The sequence below is a fragment of the Cyprinus carpio genome, chromosome B17 (assembly GCF_018340385.1).
Source record: "Cyprinus carpio isolate SPL01 chromosome B17, ASM1834038v1, whole genome shotgun sequence".
Classification (NCBI taxonomy): domain Eukaryota; kingdom Metazoa; phylum Chordata; class Actinopteri; order Cypriniformes; family Cyprinidae; genus Cyprinus; species Cyprinus carpio.
Genome location: NC_056613.1, coordinates 20,667,185 through 20,685,900, shown reverse-complemented (window position 1 = coordinate 20,685,900; position 18,716 = coordinate 20,667,185). Strand labels below are relative to the sequence as shown.

General features: G+C 36.0%; 2 protein-coding genes across 2 annotated transcripts; both read left to right on the top strand.

The window, feature by feature from the left end:
* Positions 1–222: 222 nt before the first annotated feature.
* kcnk3b (potassium channel, subfamily K, member 3b) lies at positions 223–5,929 on the top strand. The gene is made up of 2 exons (XM_042742737.1): positions 223–757; positions 4,162–5,929. The coding sequence occupies exons 1-2, from the start codon at positions 475–477 to the stop codon at positions 5,028–5,030; spliced, it is 1,152 nt and encodes a 383-aa protein (XP_042598671.1). The 5' UTR covers positions 223–474; the 3' UTR covers positions 5,031–5,929.
* Positions 5,930–10,011: 4,082 nt separating this feature from the next.
* marc1 (mitochondrial amidoxime reducing component 1) lies at positions 10,012–17,491 on the top strand. The gene is made up of 7 exons (XM_019081799.2): positions 10,012–10,372; positions 10,971–11,141; positions 12,471–12,636; positions 13,046–13,186; positions 13,267–13,328; positions 14,969–15,040; positions 16,484–17,491. The coding sequence occupies exons 1-7, from the start codon at positions 10,122–10,124 to the stop codon at positions 16,596–16,598; spliced, it is 978 nt and encodes a 325-aa protein (XP_018937344.2). The 5' UTR covers positions 10,012–10,121; the 3' UTR covers positions 16,599–17,491.
* Positions 17,492–18,716: the final 1,225 nt, after the last annotated feature.

Here is an 18,716-nt window from a genome sequence, read left to right as displayed (position 1 = left end):
GAACAAGGTTCAACAATATTCTTCACACTAAGAAAAAAAAAGTTCATTTTAAGAGCTGTTCACAGAAAGGTTATTAGCGGAACCCAAAAGAAGAGGCCTTCCCAAATGTATTTAAACAGCTCCAAAAAGTGACATACAATTATTAATTACGTAATAATTACAATGTAACATGATCCGTGATGCGTGACAGTATAAATCTGTCTTGGTTCTGTCTCACTCGCGCGCTTACTGGAAGGAACAAATGCCCATATAAGGAGCGTGTGTGAGTCTCTGGGGGTGGTGCTGAAAGAACAGCTCCACTAAACACGACTTCTTTTAATAGCGGTCACTTGTGGCAGATTTTCAGGAGGCCCTCAGCTGGATTCTTGCTGCAAATGGGTACAAGGGAGCTATGACAAGCCATGAATCAGGAAAGTTCCCATGCCGGAGCGGAGCTTTGAAACCTGAGGGATATTTTGAGGCGACTATGAGAAGATGAAGAGACAAAACGTGCGGACACTCGCCTTAATTATCTGCACTTTGTCCTATTTACTCATTGGAGCGGGAGTCTTCGACGTTCTCGAGTCACAGCAAGAGAAAAGCCAGAAGAGCCAACTTGACTATCGAAAATTTCTACTTATGCTTAAATATAATCTCACCAGGCTTGACTTTGATCAGATTGAAAAGGTCGTGTTGCTTCTGAAGCCTCACAAAGCCGGTGTCCAGTGGAAGTTCGCCGGCTCTTTTTATTTCGCCATCACTGTGATAACGACCATAGGTAATTTTTTCAATTCTAACTGATGAACTTCATTTGTGAAGACAGTCATTAGCCTGTTGGTTTGCCTATAAGCGAATACAAATAACTTTAGGTTTAGAAAACTTTTAGTTTCGTTTAATTTTATTCTCATATTTGTTTCACAGTATTCTAGTATAAGACAAAACGTATACTGTTATGATAAAATGTGCTGCAATTTCTAAATATTTTAACAATGAATCGCCTTATTTAGATTTATTAGATTTTTTTATTATTTAGATTATAGCATAATTTTAGTGTCATATGTTTTACTGATGCTGTTTTGTGTTCGTGTGGGCGACATTGTTATTATTTGCAGAGGGACAGTTTCGATTAACTTAAAGGTATCGTTTGGTTTTCCATTGCGCCACCACCTGTGTTATTATCAGCATAGAAAAAAACAGGTGAAATAGGTTAGTATATTAATATTAATAGGAACTCTAAAATGTAGATACAGTCACCAAAATCCATATAAACACTGTATTTTCACGGAGAAGTTCTGGCAACTACAGCTGAATTTTTTTTAAACGTATAGAATTAACAGTTATCTGTTTGCTTTGTGTATAAAATAAAATTCAATTCAATCAGATTCGAATTCAATCTCAGTGGAAAATGTTAATTAAGACTGCTTAAGACATAAAATGAGGCGACATTGTAGGCTAGGATGCGATAAATGAGAAAATGATAAGAAGAACCCTCCAAACAGTCATCACTGAAGTGCTTAATCCTGTGTTACTGGTCATGGTGATTTCGCTCACTGCTTCCGGTGAATTAATTCAAAAATGGTCATGCATGGATTATTTTTAGAAGAGTACCCTACAAAATGCTAATGTATGTTTTCTCTCTGTGCTTTCACGAGCTGAAGACAATGACATTGCATTGCTTGTGTGAACGACAATTACAACTAACTATTTCCCTTTAACCCTCAAAGACCACAAAGAGCTTTTAAGTGCTCAAAAACTCTTGTGGGAAGTGATTATATTCAACATAACATACTTTGATACACTTAGATGAAAAAAAAGGTACAAAAGCTGTCACTAGGCCTGTACCCTTTTAAAAGGTACTAATAATATGTACAATTTACAATATGTAATATGCACTCTTAAGGAGTAAATAAGGTAAAAAGGTATATCATTTGAAAGAATGGTTTTTATTTATTTATTTTTTACTCCTGAGAGCGTATCTTTTGACTTGAATGAATCAGTTAATTTTGATGTTGCCATTTTTAGATTACCATTTTCATTTTAGAATTATGATTATTCTTGATTTACATGTTCGTGTACATAAAAAAGTATAGTCACACACAACTGAACATAATGGTATTTTATTTTATTGGTTGAGAATTATCATTGCCTTTGTCCGGATAAAAGTAAGAACAGCGATTCTGTAATGTTTTAGCTACATAACAGTAGATTATTCTTAAATAATTTGAACTTCATTGTCCTAATTTGCTCGTTGAAAACTTGATCCATGAGCTATTTAATTTCCCAATACTGACAGCTATGTGCATAGCTTTAACAAATCTCCAGGCTAATGCCATATTAGTCTGCCCTTATTGGGGAGTTTACAGCATCTTCATAACAAAATTGGGATGGATAAATGTAATGAATGTCTGTAATAATATTTACAGGATTTTAAAGAACATCTAGTACAAATAAGCGTGGGGGGGGTGTGTATCTGACAAATAGTTCGATGATTCTGGCCAATAACAAACTGTGAAGTTGTTGAATGGCTTGTTTACCTTATTAAATTTTATTCTGATGTATTAAGAGGTTGTTTAACTGACATCCACCCCCAAAGATCACACGTTATTCTATGCACAGCTGTAGTCATGCCAGTAAATCTCACGCTGAGTGAAACTGAAGACCTACTAACATTTTATGGTAGCTTACTCTGGTATGGTCTTGACTATCCAGTGTTCTACGAGTCTGAAAGATCTTCATATTAACTTATCACTTGATACTATAAACTTGATGTGACTAGAATGAACATAAATTAGCATATAAAAGGTAAAATAGGAGCTTTCCTGTCTAGCTGGCCAGACATTACTCATATTATTAAAAATATATATTTTTATTGGTTTAAACAGTGGTGTCCAACCCCATTTCTGGAGATTTACCTTCCTGCAGAAATCTGTATCAACCCTGCTCCAACAAACTTATCTGTAATTATCAAGGCTGTGTCCGAAAGCTAAAAAATGCTGCCTTCGAAGGATGCATTCAAAGGCACATCCGAATCCAATGTCAGCTTCACTTCCTGCCTGCTGAGATGCCTTCATTTGGTCAATTTTGAAGGCAGCATAGATGTATCCTTTGAGGCCTTTGATATTCCACAATCTTGTGTGTTCCATTCCATGATAGTTGAGCTAAAAAAATTAAAGATGTTGTCTGAAAGTTGCATTCTGGTGAGAAATTAAATATTTGCGTAGTTATCACCAAAGCTCATTCTATTTTGTTGTATAATATATCATTAAACCATTACGCTGCATTTTGTGAGGTGCTTTCATGTGCAAACGCTGCCTTACATATCCCACAATCCCATGCATTTGATTTTGTGACAGCTTTTCTGAACTTTATTTCTGTAAACAAAGATGGTGTCTGAAAATAGCAGTTGGTGATAGGTTTGTGTGTGAATGTATTTTTTTGATCAACTTTCCACTTTTGATATTATTTCTAGCAAGAAATTAGTATTGTAGTAATTAAATATTTGCTTAGTTATCACCAAAGCTCTCTCTATCTTATTGTGGATCACTATTATGCTGCCTCCGAAATCAGAGTCATTGCTGGATAGCACAGCAAGGCAACAAATCAGCAGCTTAAGCTTTCAGACGTAGCCCAAGGCTGTGTCCAAAATCACCCCCTATACCCTAAAAATAGGGCACACTTTGTGGGGACAGCCATATTAAGTAGACTCTGAAACCTTAGTGGACATTATCAAGTGTACTCATTCAATCCCACAATGCACAGCAATAACGAGTGTACAACTGATGTACGCAAAACGGCGAGGGAATACTCCTAATGCACTGTAAGAGTTGCACGCTGAATGAATTGCTGCAGGTATGAATTCTCACATAATGAATTCTCACATCTCACTAGAAGATTGCGTTTGTTTTTGAATGTTTTTTTTGTTGTTTTTACGGATTCAGCCCAAGTGTTGCTGAACAGCTTACTTAGCTGGTTCAGGCGTATTTGATTAGGGTCGGAGCTGAACTTTGAAAGAAGGTAGATCTCGCGGAACAGGGTCACTCCTGGTTTAAACCATTCCAACTGATGCAGGGTCTAAAGGTGTTAAGGTCTGCAGACATCGAAGCATACAATGTCACATCAAGTCATCTATGAAATCATTGGTTTTTTTGGAAACACTTATCTTGTCCTGCTCTTCTTCCAAAGGTTATGGCCATGCCGCCCCCAGTACGGATGCTGGGAAAGCGTTCTGCATGGGGTATGCGCTTCTGGGCATTCCCCTCACGCTGGTAATGTTCCAGAGCCTGGGCGAACGTATCAACACCTTAGTCCGGTTCCTGTTGCACAAAGCCAAGAAATGCATGGGCCTGCGGCGGCCGGAAGTCTCCATGGTCAACATGGTGATCATTGGCTTCTTTTCTTGCATCAGCACCTTGTGCATAGGAGCAGCTGCCTTCTCCCACTATGAAGGCTGGACCTTTTTCCATGCCTTCTACTACTGTTTCATCACCCTCACCACCATCGGTTTCGGGGACTACGTAGCCCTACAGAAGGACAACGCTCTCCAGAACGACCCTCATTACGTGGCCTTTAGTTTTGTCTATATCCTGATGGGCCTCACGGTTATTGGTGCTTTCCTCAATCTAGTGGTGCTACGGTTCATGACGATGAACACTGAGGACGAGAGAAGAGATGCAGAGCAGAGGGCGCTGCTCTCCAAAGATAAACCAAAAGGTCTGGTTTCACGACGTCCAGACCCTCCGAGCCCAGTTGCTGTTGGACGAGATAAAAGGCGAGGGCTGAAGAGCGTCTACGCTGAGGTGCTCCACTTCCAGACGGTGTGCTCCTGCCTGTGGTACAAAAGACGAGAGAAAATGGTGATCCTTCCACAGGATATGTCCTTCACTGATGCGCTAATGGAGCAAGGAGACATATCGCCCCACGACTTCTTCGAATCCGGCCCCAGGGGCTGCGTGTGTAACCCTCAACGCTGCTCAGCCATTAGCACTGTGTCTGTTGACCTGAGAAACATCTCACCATTTAGGCTCTTCTCCAAGAGACGCAGCTCTGTCTGAATCACCTCACTTTCTTATACAGTCACTGTACATCTTTAAGGAGTCACATGAGTTATTTTCATAGCGTTCACATAAAGATGCTTGAACGGACCACCCAAGATTGAGGTGGACTGATGAAACAGCTCCGCTAGGAGTCTTTTTACACAAGCACATCTATACTCATTCAACACTTTGATGACTATTTTGAGAATTCAAATGGTCTTCTGCTTTAAATGGCTCATTAACACCTTGATATGTTGCAATACACACAGAAGTTCTTTACAAAGTTTGACCAAAAACGTCTGATCTGCAATGTTGTTTTATTTTGTTCAGATGGTACAGTATAAGAAGTGTGAATTTGTTAATTTTCATTCACTCAAGTCATTTTTGTCTTTGCATTTCAGGGTTTTGTGCTATTCAGAATTGGACTGAGAACACCTTTTAAATTTCAATTCAATTCTGGAATAGATGCGTAATTGCAAACTGGATGCATAATTGCAATTTGAAATTGTATGAGGAAGTAGGCTTAAAATGAATTGAAATTAAAAGAAATTTACTTTGTTTTACACAAGGAAGTAGAGCCTAAGCATTTAAAACATTTATACAAACAGACAGACTCACAATAAATAGATAATTATATATTTTATCTAAATAAATAGAATGTATTAAAGTTTGGTGGATGAGGGTGGAATAACACAATTTAATTCTGGGGAAAAATGATATTGCAATGCATTTCTGTTCATTCACTAAATTTTGCATGCACTCTCTAAAATGATGATGGAAATAATATGAGATAGGAGGAGAACTATATTTTAATTCCTTTGAGAGAGAGCATAATGTTTCTCAGGGGAACGCAAAAGTTCTGCGAGTGAACACAAAGCTTTTGATTATAATTTTTCCTCTCATCTCACATTTTTTTCCATGATATTTTTTTTAATCTTACATTTTTTTTTTTTATATTGTCATTTTGGTTGGTCAATTAAATTCGTTTTAATTTTTTTAATTAGGAGCCAGTTCTGCAATTCTGCAATTTGCACAACCCTGTTGGATCAATAGTTTTCGCAATGTTGCGATGTTGGGAAAACCACATCTGACACTCTTTATTAAATATACTCTGATCTGATATTATTACTAGATTGCCACTCCATTACTGTAATGAGTCCTCTATAATACGCTATGCTAGACTTCAGTGTAACCAGCAAAATGAAACACCTATCAGGTATTTGTTGATCCAGATGGCATACCGACATGACTCCTGCTTTCTGCCCAGCTCTGTACAGTGTGTTAAGGGAATAATCTGACCTTTTGAAAGCTTCTGAAGTATATTAACCTGATGGAGGTCACATGGATTGATAAAACGATATTTGGATTGGCATCAGATGACTAGGACAGAGTTGTCTATGTAACAGGGATATCAGAGTCAACATCTCAGCACGGCAAGTTTATTAGACTCTTGAACCAGAGGTATTTAATTACTCTTGATGTTTAGCACATAAAATTCCTTTGAAGATAAAGTATAAATATGACCTTGGTCTGAGCTAGAGCTCTAGGAAAAACAGCAGTTATCGCATACGGACTCTCCAAGTGGTCTCAGCACTGATCTGGACATCGTGTTCTGTGTATCCCACATGATTCAGAGAGGCCTTGCTGCTCAGGCTATGTTTGGCCCACACAGGAGTGTGTGCCAACTTCACATCCTGCCAAGGAGAAAGCGCTTTGTGCCCAAGACTTTGCCTTTAGCTATTAAACCTGCATGACACAGTGACAGAAGGAACGCCATTACAACAAATGCCTGTATTGCCCCCCCATAGTGGCGGCATCTGTTGCTTTTCCTTCTAGATTTTTTTTTTTTCCGTTTGGCATCTACATCCATGTGAAAGGGAAAAAATATCTTTGACCAGCAGGTCAGTGGGGGGAGGACAGAATGTACATTTATGTTTCTATTTTTGTCCTCACTAAAGGAAACTGAGTAGAATGATAATAAAAAGAATAGAAGAAAATAACAGATTTTTTTTGTCCATGTCTAATGCCAGTGAAACTATGCAAAGGGATGTATTTTCACAATGGATATACTGTAAAAGGTCTAATAAGGAATATGTTCCAAGTTCAATTGTTAATCGTTTTTATAGAATCTGTAACATGCTGTCAATTACCAGGTTGAAATAATTTGGATTTTTTTTTAACCCTTTCAAAAACACTTTACACAATTACTATAACTATCTGCATGTGTGGTATGTTAATCTGCCAGATGAAATGACAAGTCAAAACTATTTTCTGTGTTAGTAGAGCACTAGACTGCTGATGACACTTTTGAATGCCTCCCTGGTATACCATGGCTTTTGGATTACTGCAGAAAATAAGCACTGTGGCCAACAAAAGTTTATGATTCTTACATGTTTTGTTCATCATGATAAATTTCAAAAAAATACAATCGTCAGAAGTAAAAAGCTAAATGTAGGCTACTAATCAACTACACCAAGGTCACATGACTGCGACGTCACCCTCAGTAAACTTCTGACAACTCTTACAAACTGTATTTTAAAAACATTTTCTTTGAAAGTTTGAGTTAGAACAAAAAATGGTGGACTAGTAGTTAGATTAATTTACCTGTTTAATTTGTTAGCAACTCCCTTTTTCAAGACAAACTAAATCACAAGAGGGTATTACTTACCCTTACGAAAATTAACCATGGTTTTTCCTACAAAACCAAAAAACCATGGTTACTATAATTAAACCACGCAAATTAACCATGATTTTGCTACACTAACTATAGTTTAACCATGGTATTTACATTACCTTCTTATTCGGTGTGGCGAATGTCTGAAGCCCTTATACCATTATGCCAATTCATTGGCCAATAGCGTTTTAGCACCGGCCCATGCATACGACATGTATGCTATATCAGCGTGCTGCGTGCTATTTCATCTGATTTTACATGATGAAGGAAGCGCTATCAAAGGAACGGAATGGCCCGTATCACAGCATCTTGTTTCCTATTCAGGTAACCAAGGTTACATATGTAACCGAGACGTTACCTTTCATAGGTTCACTTCAATGCTGCGACAGCGGTCACTATGGGAATGCTATACCACAACGCCTTCACATACCTGAAGATAGCTGGAAGACCAAGGAAAGCGTCTGCTCAAGCGGATAAGACCTAAGAGCCAGGAGCCAGACTTTATATCTTGACGAAGTGGTGGGAGAGGACCATCCTGCCGAAGCACAGATATTTTCTAACAAAGACCCTTTAAAGAGAACCTGAGAAGAAACCATTGCTTTCGTGAATGATCACGCACCCCTAGTGGTGAAGTTCAAACCACGCACCTCATATGCCAAAAGATAGCCTCCACTATCCAATGAGACATTCTCTGTTAAGTGATGGCGGCTCTTTTGTTTTTATCACCAAACATACAAACATCAGCAGGGGAGAATGCCTCCAACCACTTGCTGAAAGCGAAACTGAGTCGAAGCAAGCTAGGAAAGTACTCAGGCCTAGGTCACAGTAAGACTTTAACCAGCCCCGGGACTAAGTCCATTTAAGAACGGCTGATAGAAAAGCATGCAGATCCCCAATACTCTTAAGAGAGGGTAGGGCCACCAAAAGAACCGTCTTAGGGGTCAAAGTTATCTGATACAATTTTAAACGGCTCAAATGGATGGCCTGCCAGTCCTTCCAAAACGATAGATAAGTCCCAAGAAGGAATCCGTGCCGGGTGGAAAGGCCTAAGCCATCTCTACCCCTGCATAAAATGGGAAACCAGAAGGTGACCTCCAACTGAAACACCTCATGGGTACATGCTCAGCAGATATGGCTGCTACATAATCTTAAGAGTGGCAGGGGCCACCCCTAGAAAGAAGACTTTGAAGAAACTTCATTAAGTAGTAACATAGTAAAACGTAGATGTTAAAAGGTGAAATTCAGTAAACACCTCATTGATGATGTATATCACCATGTTGCCATACTGAGCTAAATGTGACAACCACTCAATTGGGGTAAGAACTGTTTGAGTGCCAGATCACTGCCAGTGTCTCCAAACGGCTTTGTGATACCAAATCACTGCTTGGTAGCATGAAGCATGCAGTCATGTAGTGCAGCCAATCACGTGAAGCGAGTGTTGGTAGCATAAGCTCCGCATCAATCACGTAAAGTAGGCTGACCATGGTGAGCATTAATAGCTTGCCATAAGAAAAAACTCTTACACGTGAACTCATTCACACAGTTCTATAGAACAGAGTCCCCTATTTGTTCCAGTTCAAAGTAGCAGCTGAGCTGAAAGAATAATAATAATTATTAGTCTGTCAGACTAGTGTTTGGAGATTTGGATTTGGAGAGACACAGAGGACAGTGTTATTTACTTGGCAGTCTATGTGAGTCTCAAGCCTCCCTATATAGGGTTTTCATCCAAAATATCTTAAATTGTGTTCCGAAGACGAACAAAACTTTTACGGCTTTGGAATGACATGAGGGTAAGTGATTAATGACAACATTTTCATTTTGCGGTGGAGTAACCCTTTAAGTTGTTCCTAACCATTTTTTTCTGCTGAACACAAAATACATTTTGAAGAGTGTGGGTAACCAAACAGTTGCTGTTCCCCATTGACTTCAACAATATGAAAAAATTTAAATAAATAAAAATACTATGGAAGTCAACAGGGAGCAGAAAGTGTTTGGTTACCCACATTCTTCAAAATATCTTCTTTTGTGTTCAGCAGAATTAAGAAACTCATACAGGTTTGGCACAACTTGAGGGTGAGTAAATGATGACAGAATGTTTATTTTTGGGTGAAAAATGTCTTTTCTCTTTAATTGTTTATTTTTTTTTTGCTACTAGACAGGTGAAAAGTCTGAATGACAGGTGTTTTTTTTCGGAGAAGATTGAACATTAAAGCAGACTTGGTGATATCAGCTGCCAGTGCCATGAAAAGTTGTTTAAGAGGGTTTACTTTGTTTACTTTAAAAAGCGCGAGGACTGTTCCTTTAAAACTACCTGGTAGCAACGCGCCTTTTCATTGGCTGCAATAAAAACACTCTATCAGAGATAAACAGAGCGCTGTAAAACGTCTCAGACCTTTAAGATCTCACAGGCAGGCATTATTTTAAGGTAATAAAGTATGGACTTCAAAGAGGTGTTTGTGAAAATCTTCGACCAAAATCGGGAAATTGCATTATGCGCTGCAGGCACAGCAGTTGCTCTGCTTGGACTCGGTCTCGTATATAATTATACTTGTCCAGAGAAGAAGTTAACTCAAGTGGGAGTCGTTACCCAGCTGCTGGTTCATCCCATGAAGTCTGGGAAAGCAGTGTCGGTGGAGACAGCAGAGTGTCTGCGAATGGGACTGAAATATGGCGAACTGCGGGATCGGTGAGTTTTGTAACGCAAATATATCAGTATACGCTAATAAATGACCTGTGCGAATTAAATGAGGTCTGCTTTTTTTCTGTAACGTTAATTATGTGACGTATCACAATTTTTGAATTCCGTCTCGTGCAAACGTCTTTTGGAGCCCCTAACGCCAATGCCTGTTTAATAGTTTTTACACATTTTTGTTATGTCTTATAAAATGTAAATGTTAAATAACACTATGAAAACGGCAGTATTTATATATATTCTGATGAAATACCAACTGATAAAGATGCCAACGGAAAGCGCTCGAGCGGTCTGTTGCTGCTAGTTTGTATATTAACGCTCTGATAACTTTAGTGGCTACTTTGAAAACTTAAAAGTATCTTGTATTTAACAAAATACCTACTATTGTATGTCTTTGTTTTGACATTCTTTGGGAGGGTACAAGCTTTATTTAAAGGTTCAGACTCCCCTTAAACCCCCATAATTCGTGCCATGAAGTCGTAACTTTAAGGCCTTAGATTTTTTTTGTTTTGTTTTACAGCCTGTGTAGATTACAGATTATCATGGACAGTTATTTTTATTAGCTGTAGAGTTAATTCTCTGTTTGTTGCAGGCACTGGCTGGTGATCACGGAGGACGGCCGTATGGTGACGGGCAGACAGCAGCCTCGTCTGGTGTTGGTGTCTTTGAACTGTGAAGGTGGCCAGCTGTGTCTCAGTGGACCGCAGATGGAGGAGTTGAGGGTTCCTCTTCACCAGCCCAATAATGCAGTTGTGGACTGCAGGTACTTAGGTTTTACATAAAGTGGCATTGTAAGTATTTATATTTACATTATAATGTATGAATTTCACTGTATAGTATAACTGGCCTCAGTGTGATTATGGTGGATGTATGAAGCACTCCTATTTTGATGATTATTACAGTTTATTATTTATATTTCTATATTGTTATTATTTATTTTTTATTTTAGCATTTTTATGTGCTTTTGTCATAGTGTAACTGGCTTCAGCGTGATTATAGTGGATATATGTAGCAGTGTTATTTTGCTATTATTATTATTTATAATTATATATTATAGTGTTTATTCACGTTTTTAATTTGTTAAAAATATTTTCATTTTTGTTTTACATATTTGCATTTTATGTGATTTTGTCATGTTTTATTAGTTTTCATATATTTATTTAGATTACATTTTTACTACAATTTTAATTTTAGTCATTTTAGTACTTTAAACTTATTTTAAGTTCATTATCAAAGCAACATTTCTATTTTTACACTTAATTCAATTCTACATTTTTGAGCAGTATTTGAATTTATTTATTAGGATTAACCCCTTGAGGGTTGAAATCTTCCTAAATTGAAAAGAACTACTACATGATAAAGTATCATATATATATATATATATATATATATATATATATATAAATATAAATATAGATAGATAGATAGATATAGATATATAGATAGATAGTACCAGTATTTAAATAAGAATCAGATACTAAGGTGGAACAAACAGATGAAAAATGCTGATTAAATGATTGAGCAATAGATAAAGAATCATGTTATATTGTATTGTTAATTCTAATTTGATTAATGGAACGTTTATCTGAAGCACTGAATAGTTTTTTAATTTTATTCCAAAAATATTTAGAGTTCTTACAATACTGAGAAAGACATGTAGATTTTTGTTGATGGTAGATTTTGCATTTCGTACTTTTGTCTTACTCAAATTTCTCAACTGCCTATATACTTCCCAATCAGCATTACTTTTAGTTTAGTATGTAGTTTTTAAACCGTACTCTTATGAAGTCAGTTCTCTTCAGGTTCAAACAGGGGTCTAATCAGAGTTCCTCACATTAACTGAGCACATGTTCCACTTACTGGAAAGTGTCCAAATATTTTTGTCTTCACTTTTAACTATATAGTTTTATAATCTAACAGGCTCATAAAAAATGTGTCTTTGCTTACTTTCTTTAAACTACATGACACTAGTATGGTATTTTGCTATGTAACAGAGTGGCATTCATGTTTTAAATGTGGCCATAATTTCCTTTTTTGATTGAAATCGGAGTGGCATGCTGACAATTGAAAATAAATTTGCTTGTGTGCCTAGAGTCTTTAGTGTAGACGTTCAGGGCAGGGACTGTGGAGACGATGTGTCTAACTGGCTTACTCGATACCTGGAATCAGACAGCACTGTTCGTCTGGTGCATTTTGAACCTCATCTGAAGGCCCAAAGGCCTTCTGAGAAAGAGCCCCTCTTTCCTAAGGATGAAAAGGTTTGATGGAGACCATATTAGTCTCATATTACAAATAAAGATTTAAAAAGTAAAGACATTTAACCACAAAATGACATCGACACAAGAGTAATTTATTTTTAAAATATATATTTTTCCTGAGTATTCACATCTGTTTCTACCTCATTTTAAAATGTCAAAATCCAGTACTGTTTCTTGAAATATAAACTATTTTTTCAGTCTTCTAGCTTTTTGGCTTTGTCAAATTTCTCAAAAATCAGTGACCCAAGAATACACAAAACCAGCACTATTTTGGAAATTTTGTGAATCACAATTATATAAATAGCCATCATGACTTTAAAGAAGAGATCTAATGTCTTCTGTGACTTTCTTAGTGTTACTTCTTATCTTTTACTGCCATTATCTAATCTAATATTTCACAATTTTTCAGGTGGCCTATCCTGATGCTGCTCCCATCATGCTAATGTCAGAGGCCTCTGTTAGGGACCTGAATACCCGATTGGATAAGGATGTTACTGTCCTTCAGTTTCGTCCCAGTATTGTTGTCAGTGACTGTGAGGCCTTCACCGAGGTATAACGAAATATAATACAGTATTATGCAATGTAAGGGGTGTTATGATGTAAAATAAAACTCTGTTGTTTCTTAACTAGGACACATGGGATCATATTCAGATTGGCCAAGTGGAGTTGAAGAGAGTCATTGGTTGTGGAAGGTAAGGTAGAATATACACTGTTCTCCAGGGCTCTGAACCGGTTCAAGGTACAAAAATGAAAACCAAAACCGGAAACGAACCAAATTTTACAGAAACAAAATCTAATTTTATAGTTCCAAACAGAATCGAAAATTTGAAATGCCCATTAACAGGTTAATAATCTTATTTTGTCATTCCATTTAATATTTGAAATTTGCTGTCAACCAATCGGGAATTCAAGTAGGACAGCCTGCAAATGTGATTCTGACGCATCCAACGGGTGAAATGCCCACTCTGCTGTGAACTCATCATAGGTAATTCGCAATGGCAATGCACTGGCGTTAGTTTATACGAGGATAGTGTAAGATGGATTCTACAGATCTCACGCACCTGCAGTGCTTCTGTGACCGGAGAAAACAGAATAAAATGATAGGTTTACATAAAAAGGAACATATAGGCATATACACTAAATATATTTCACTTAATCATTGACAGATTAACAAAATGAAAGAAAAAAATGTGCTGAGTTTCGGTTCATTGACGTGATCCAAAGTTCTCGGAAACTAGATGGCAGAAAGTAGTTTTCTTTATTTTACAAAAGCTTTACAGTTTTATTTATTTTACAGTTTATTTTGCAAAAGTTTTGAATGATGTCTTGGTTGTGTGACCATGTCGCGCCGGCGCCTCACACACACACAGACATTGCAACCTGTTCATAATCAAAATAAAATACAGAAACATAAATAAATTAAAGAAACATAAAAAGGTTACTCTGCTCCATTATACATTATGTTGCGTTCAGCGTGACCTCAGTGTGCTGATATGGCCGATATGTAGGATGATGTTTTACATTGATGCGAGTGAAGTACAAAGCCTAGACTATAATAAATAATATTTTAGAATCCAGATACGTTGCGAATATGTAAACATTTGGATTTGTGGCGAATGAGAGAGGTAGGCATCAGTTTCACCTTAAATTAATTTTTGTACTTGATTTTTTTTATAGCCTAAATGCATAGCCTCAACTTTAGAGGATTTGTTGTGGCGAGAAACTAATAACTGTTTATAATGTTTGTAAACATTTTGCTTTACCGGCATTTTAGCCTACGTTATTTCTGAATGGAATAATAAAATGCAACGTGAGCCTAGCCTACGCGACTTTGGCTATGTTTTTTTTACTCTCAAAATGCAATCTTATACAAGTAGCATTTTTTTTTTTACAATGCGCAAACATTTTTAATCTTAAAAAATACTTTAATGTCTTTAAAGTGTTAATAGGTTTTTTACTTTAGAAAAGATGATTCCAAACTTTAGAAAAGATGATGCTGTATTGGCCATGACTAAGCACAGCAGGTTAAGATACCAGATTATTTTCTTTTACTTTTTGAGTAAAGAAAACACTGTACTTTATTATTATTATTATTATTAGCCTATTATAGCTAAAGAAAATTGTTTTTAAAAATTAACATTATTTACCGGTAATTCTTTTTCTCAAACTGGTTTTGGAACGGTAAAAATACAGAGGAATGCAGGAACAGAAACGTTAAAATACTGATTCTGCTCAGAGTAAACCAATAATATTTTTCCATTTTCAAGCCCCGCTGTTCTCTAAAACATTATTTATTCATGTAAAATAATTAATTCTGTGCATTAATATTCAGATGCCTATTTACCACTGTTGACCCTGAGACTGGAACCATCACCCGGAAAGAACCACTGGACACTCTCAAAACGTAAGCGCACACAGACAGAAACATTGCATTTCATTTCACTAATTGAATTAAGATTTATCCAGAGCACATGCACACAGGTTCATGGCTTTTCAGTCAAACATTTTCTTGTACTACTTGCCAAAGAACTTTGCTTGTTTTTCTTTTGTTAATCAGTTACATGTTATCAGGCATGTTAAACTTAAAGCTGTTCATTATTACAGAATCTGGAAAAGAATCACATTATTATACAGCAGTAGAATACAGTTTGTAGAGCACCTTATTAAATTAATGATGCACCAAAAAGAAAATTCTGGGCATAATATTTTATTAAATAATATATATATAGAAAAGACTGACACTTTATCTCACAGAGTATGACGCAGCCTGCAGAAGTGACATGCATGGTTGTTGTCACCACTAGAATAACCTACTGTAGCCAAAGCAAAAGAATATTTAAAAAATGGAGACTTCTGGGAATCCATACTCTGGTCCCAAGAGACCAAGTCAATCTTTTCGGATCCAAAAGCATCCAAAATGTTCTGGTGTTGCTAGAGGAGGAGTACAGTGAGAAGTGCCCACAGTGACGCTCAGTGGTGGTAAAGCTTTCATATAGGGATGAATGAGTGCTGAAGGTGTGAGGGAGTTGTGCTTTATCAATGCTGGCATGAATTTACACACTACTGTGTGATGTTATAGACAAACTTGAAACAGAAGATGCTACCCTCCCCTCATTCCCTGCATTATTGGACATTTTTTTCAGCATGACAATGAATGTATTCATTTTCCCAAAGTGAAAATCCTTCAGTGGACATGTATTTCACTCAATCTTAACGCTCTAGAGCAGCTGTGGGGGATTCTGTAGAGACGAGCTGAGCAAAACTCCCAATTAAATTTGTCATGAACTTGTACACTCAGTGCCAAGAAGGGTCAGTGTAGTACACTTTAAGTTCTGAAGGACATACTAAGTACTAGAATATTATACATTTTCTGAATTAAATCTCAAGTGTACTCATTTCTGCAATGCTTCATTTGAACAAAATTGGCTAATTTACTTGTCTTACAGAATATATTGGCATATATTTTGTTGTTTTTATTAAGTTTATGTTTAAAATGTTTCAATTTTGCCATCTTTCCATGAATTATATTAGTGATCATTAAGAAAATACATCTTTTATATTTATTCAGAAGGGGTGTACTCAATTATGCTGTGCACTGTATATACATGTGTGTGTATTAATTGTCATATATTGTGTGTGCATAAACAGGAAGATCACATGCAATTAAGTTTCAGAGTTTTTTTTGTAATATGGTATTTTATTTAAAATAAATAAATAGTATTACTTAGAGTTGTGCAAGAAATCGAATCACGTAAGAAGCACTTCCTCTGTACATAGGTTAATTTCATAATATCAAGTTGCCATCCAAAGTATTTAGCACTTTATTTTTATTTTTTTTACTTTATAGCTATCGACTGACTGACCCTAAGCAGAAAACCGCACCAATATTGGGACAGTACTACACCGTCAAGAAAACGGGTGTCCTTCATGTGGGTGAACCTGTTTGTAAGATCACCTACTGAAATGGCCAGACAGGATGGAATGCAGAACCTTATTTCAAAATCTAGTGACTAATTTGCAAGCGGACATGTCACTGCTTACATACACAGTTTCTAAAGTTAGACCGAATCTGTATTCTTTTCATATATTTTCACTGAATAAGAAAATTAAAAGTATATATAAATTGTTTTGTGTTCTATATTTCCTGTAAAATTATGATTGGAATAGATGAAATATCTTAACAGATTACAAAATCATTAGGTTTTAGCACTGTTGAAGGATAGTTTACCCAAAATTAAAATGGTCATTATTTACTCCAAACTGTTATTTTTTGTAGAATACAAAATCTTCTTTTGTGTTTCTCAAAACATCACCACAAGGGTGAGTAAATAATGATAATTTTCAGTTTTGAGTGAACTAATTCTTTAATGTGAAATTAGAAGATGTGATTTCTGTGATCTGTATTCAGTATTCTATATTTTAGGCACCTCTAAATCTACCAATGCATTGGGAAGATATGTTTTATTGTAGTAATGGTCTGGTTCGTAACTCAAATGTAACCGCTTAAGTCAGTACCTTAATTTAAACAGTCTGTGACTCATATAAGGAATCTGTCAGCAATCAGAACATTGTTTTTTCAGTAATGATTTCTCTAAACATGATTACAACTATCAGACACTGAACTATTGAATAGAATTACTAATACTGTAATTCTGAAATAGACCAGTCATACTGAACATAAAGCTTTTTGAAACTTAATTGATACTGTGTTCATTTGGAAAACATCCAATAGATGGTGCCATTTCAGTGATTTCAAGAGTTTAATTTGTTGTGGACAACCAGTAAAACATAAACTACCCCTCTGCTTTTCTGTATTTACAGTGTTTAGTTTCTACATATAATGCACTGTGGAAAACTGTGGAAAAAAAATAAAAATTCTGTGGTTATTAATTGTTAATTAGGAGATCTTCAAGAATGGTTCTCTGTTTTGTGTCAGCAAATAAGTTTTTTTTTTTTTTTTTTACACATGCATTGTTAATATCAGTTAAAGGCTGTCTGTGACCCAAATTCTCACAGTACCTTCTATCTTTGGAATGTCAAATTGCTCCCAGTGACTGTTTTAATAGCGTATTACACTCAAAAATAACAATTCTGTCATCATTTACTCACCCTCATTTTGTTCTAAGCCTATATGACTTTTTTTTTTTTTTTTTTTCTGTGAAATTCAAAAGATTATTTGAAGAGTATTGGTTACCAAACAGTTTTGGTTAATGCATCTTTTCATGTTCCATTTTCATGTTCATGCTACTGTGTTATTTCGCAAACACTTCGTGGCCTGTGCATACTAGCTTGCTTGATTTACGTTAGTTACTTGCCATGGCAGAGAATGTTAATTTTGTAAAGTCAGAAAGAAATTGTGTATCTTGTGGAGAAATCAAAACAAATGAGCGCAAATGCACAGACAACTCATAGAACAAACATACTGCGGTAAAAATCGAGTTTTTATATTTATACCATATGATGTAGCCTAAGCAACATGAGACGACCAAGAGAATGCTGATTCCCGAATATCAGCATGATTGAATGTTTGACATTGATTTTATTCATTCAACAAACGAGTAATAATTATTCACTAATCTCCGAGCAGCACACAGTGGTGTTTTTGCAATGTAAATGCCAATTCCTTAATGAAATGTAAGAATTTGATATGAAAGATAATGCAAACATTTTTTTTAGATTAGGAAAAAATTTGAAAGAATTGCCCTTTCTTTAGTTAAAAAACACCTTGAAAATCAATTTAATATCACAAATATGCTGATTTCAGTAAGAAAGAAGTGATATAGAAGTGATTTAAAGTGATTTAAATTATGAAGGTTTTCTCACATATCCAAGATTATCATCATTGCATTACTCTCAAATTGAATGGTTAATTTAAAACAGGCCTATAACTGGTCAAAGATTGGCATTGAGATTTTTTAATGTTTTAGAAAGAAGTCTCTTATGCTTATTAAGGCTACTTTTATTTGATCAAAAATACAATAAAAACAGTAATATTGTGGAATATTATTTCAATTTGTAAGTTGTTTTTTTATGTGAATAAATTTTAAACTGTAATTTATTCCTGTGATTCAAAGCTGAAT

Coding starts and splice junctions, on each gene's coding strand:
- kcnk3b (XM_042742737.1), top strand. CDS start 475: ATGAAGAGACAAAACGTGCGGACACTCGCCTTAATTATCTGCACTTTG. Junction 758..4,161: donor CACTGTGATAACGACCATAG/GTAATTTTTTCA, acceptor CTTCTTCCAAAG/GTTATGGCCATGCCGCCCCC.
- marc1 (XM_019081799.2), top strand. CDS start 10,122: ATGGACTTCAAAGAGGTGTTTGTGAAAATCTTCGACCAAAATCGGGAA. Junction 11,142..12,470: donor AATGCAGTTGTGGACTGCAG/GTACTTAGGTTT, acceptor TTGTGTGCCTAG/AGTCTTTAGTGTAGACGTTC. Junction 13,187..13,266: donor ACTGTGAGGCCTTCACCGAG/GTATAACGAAAT, acceptor TTTCTTAACTAG/GACACATGGGATCATATTCA.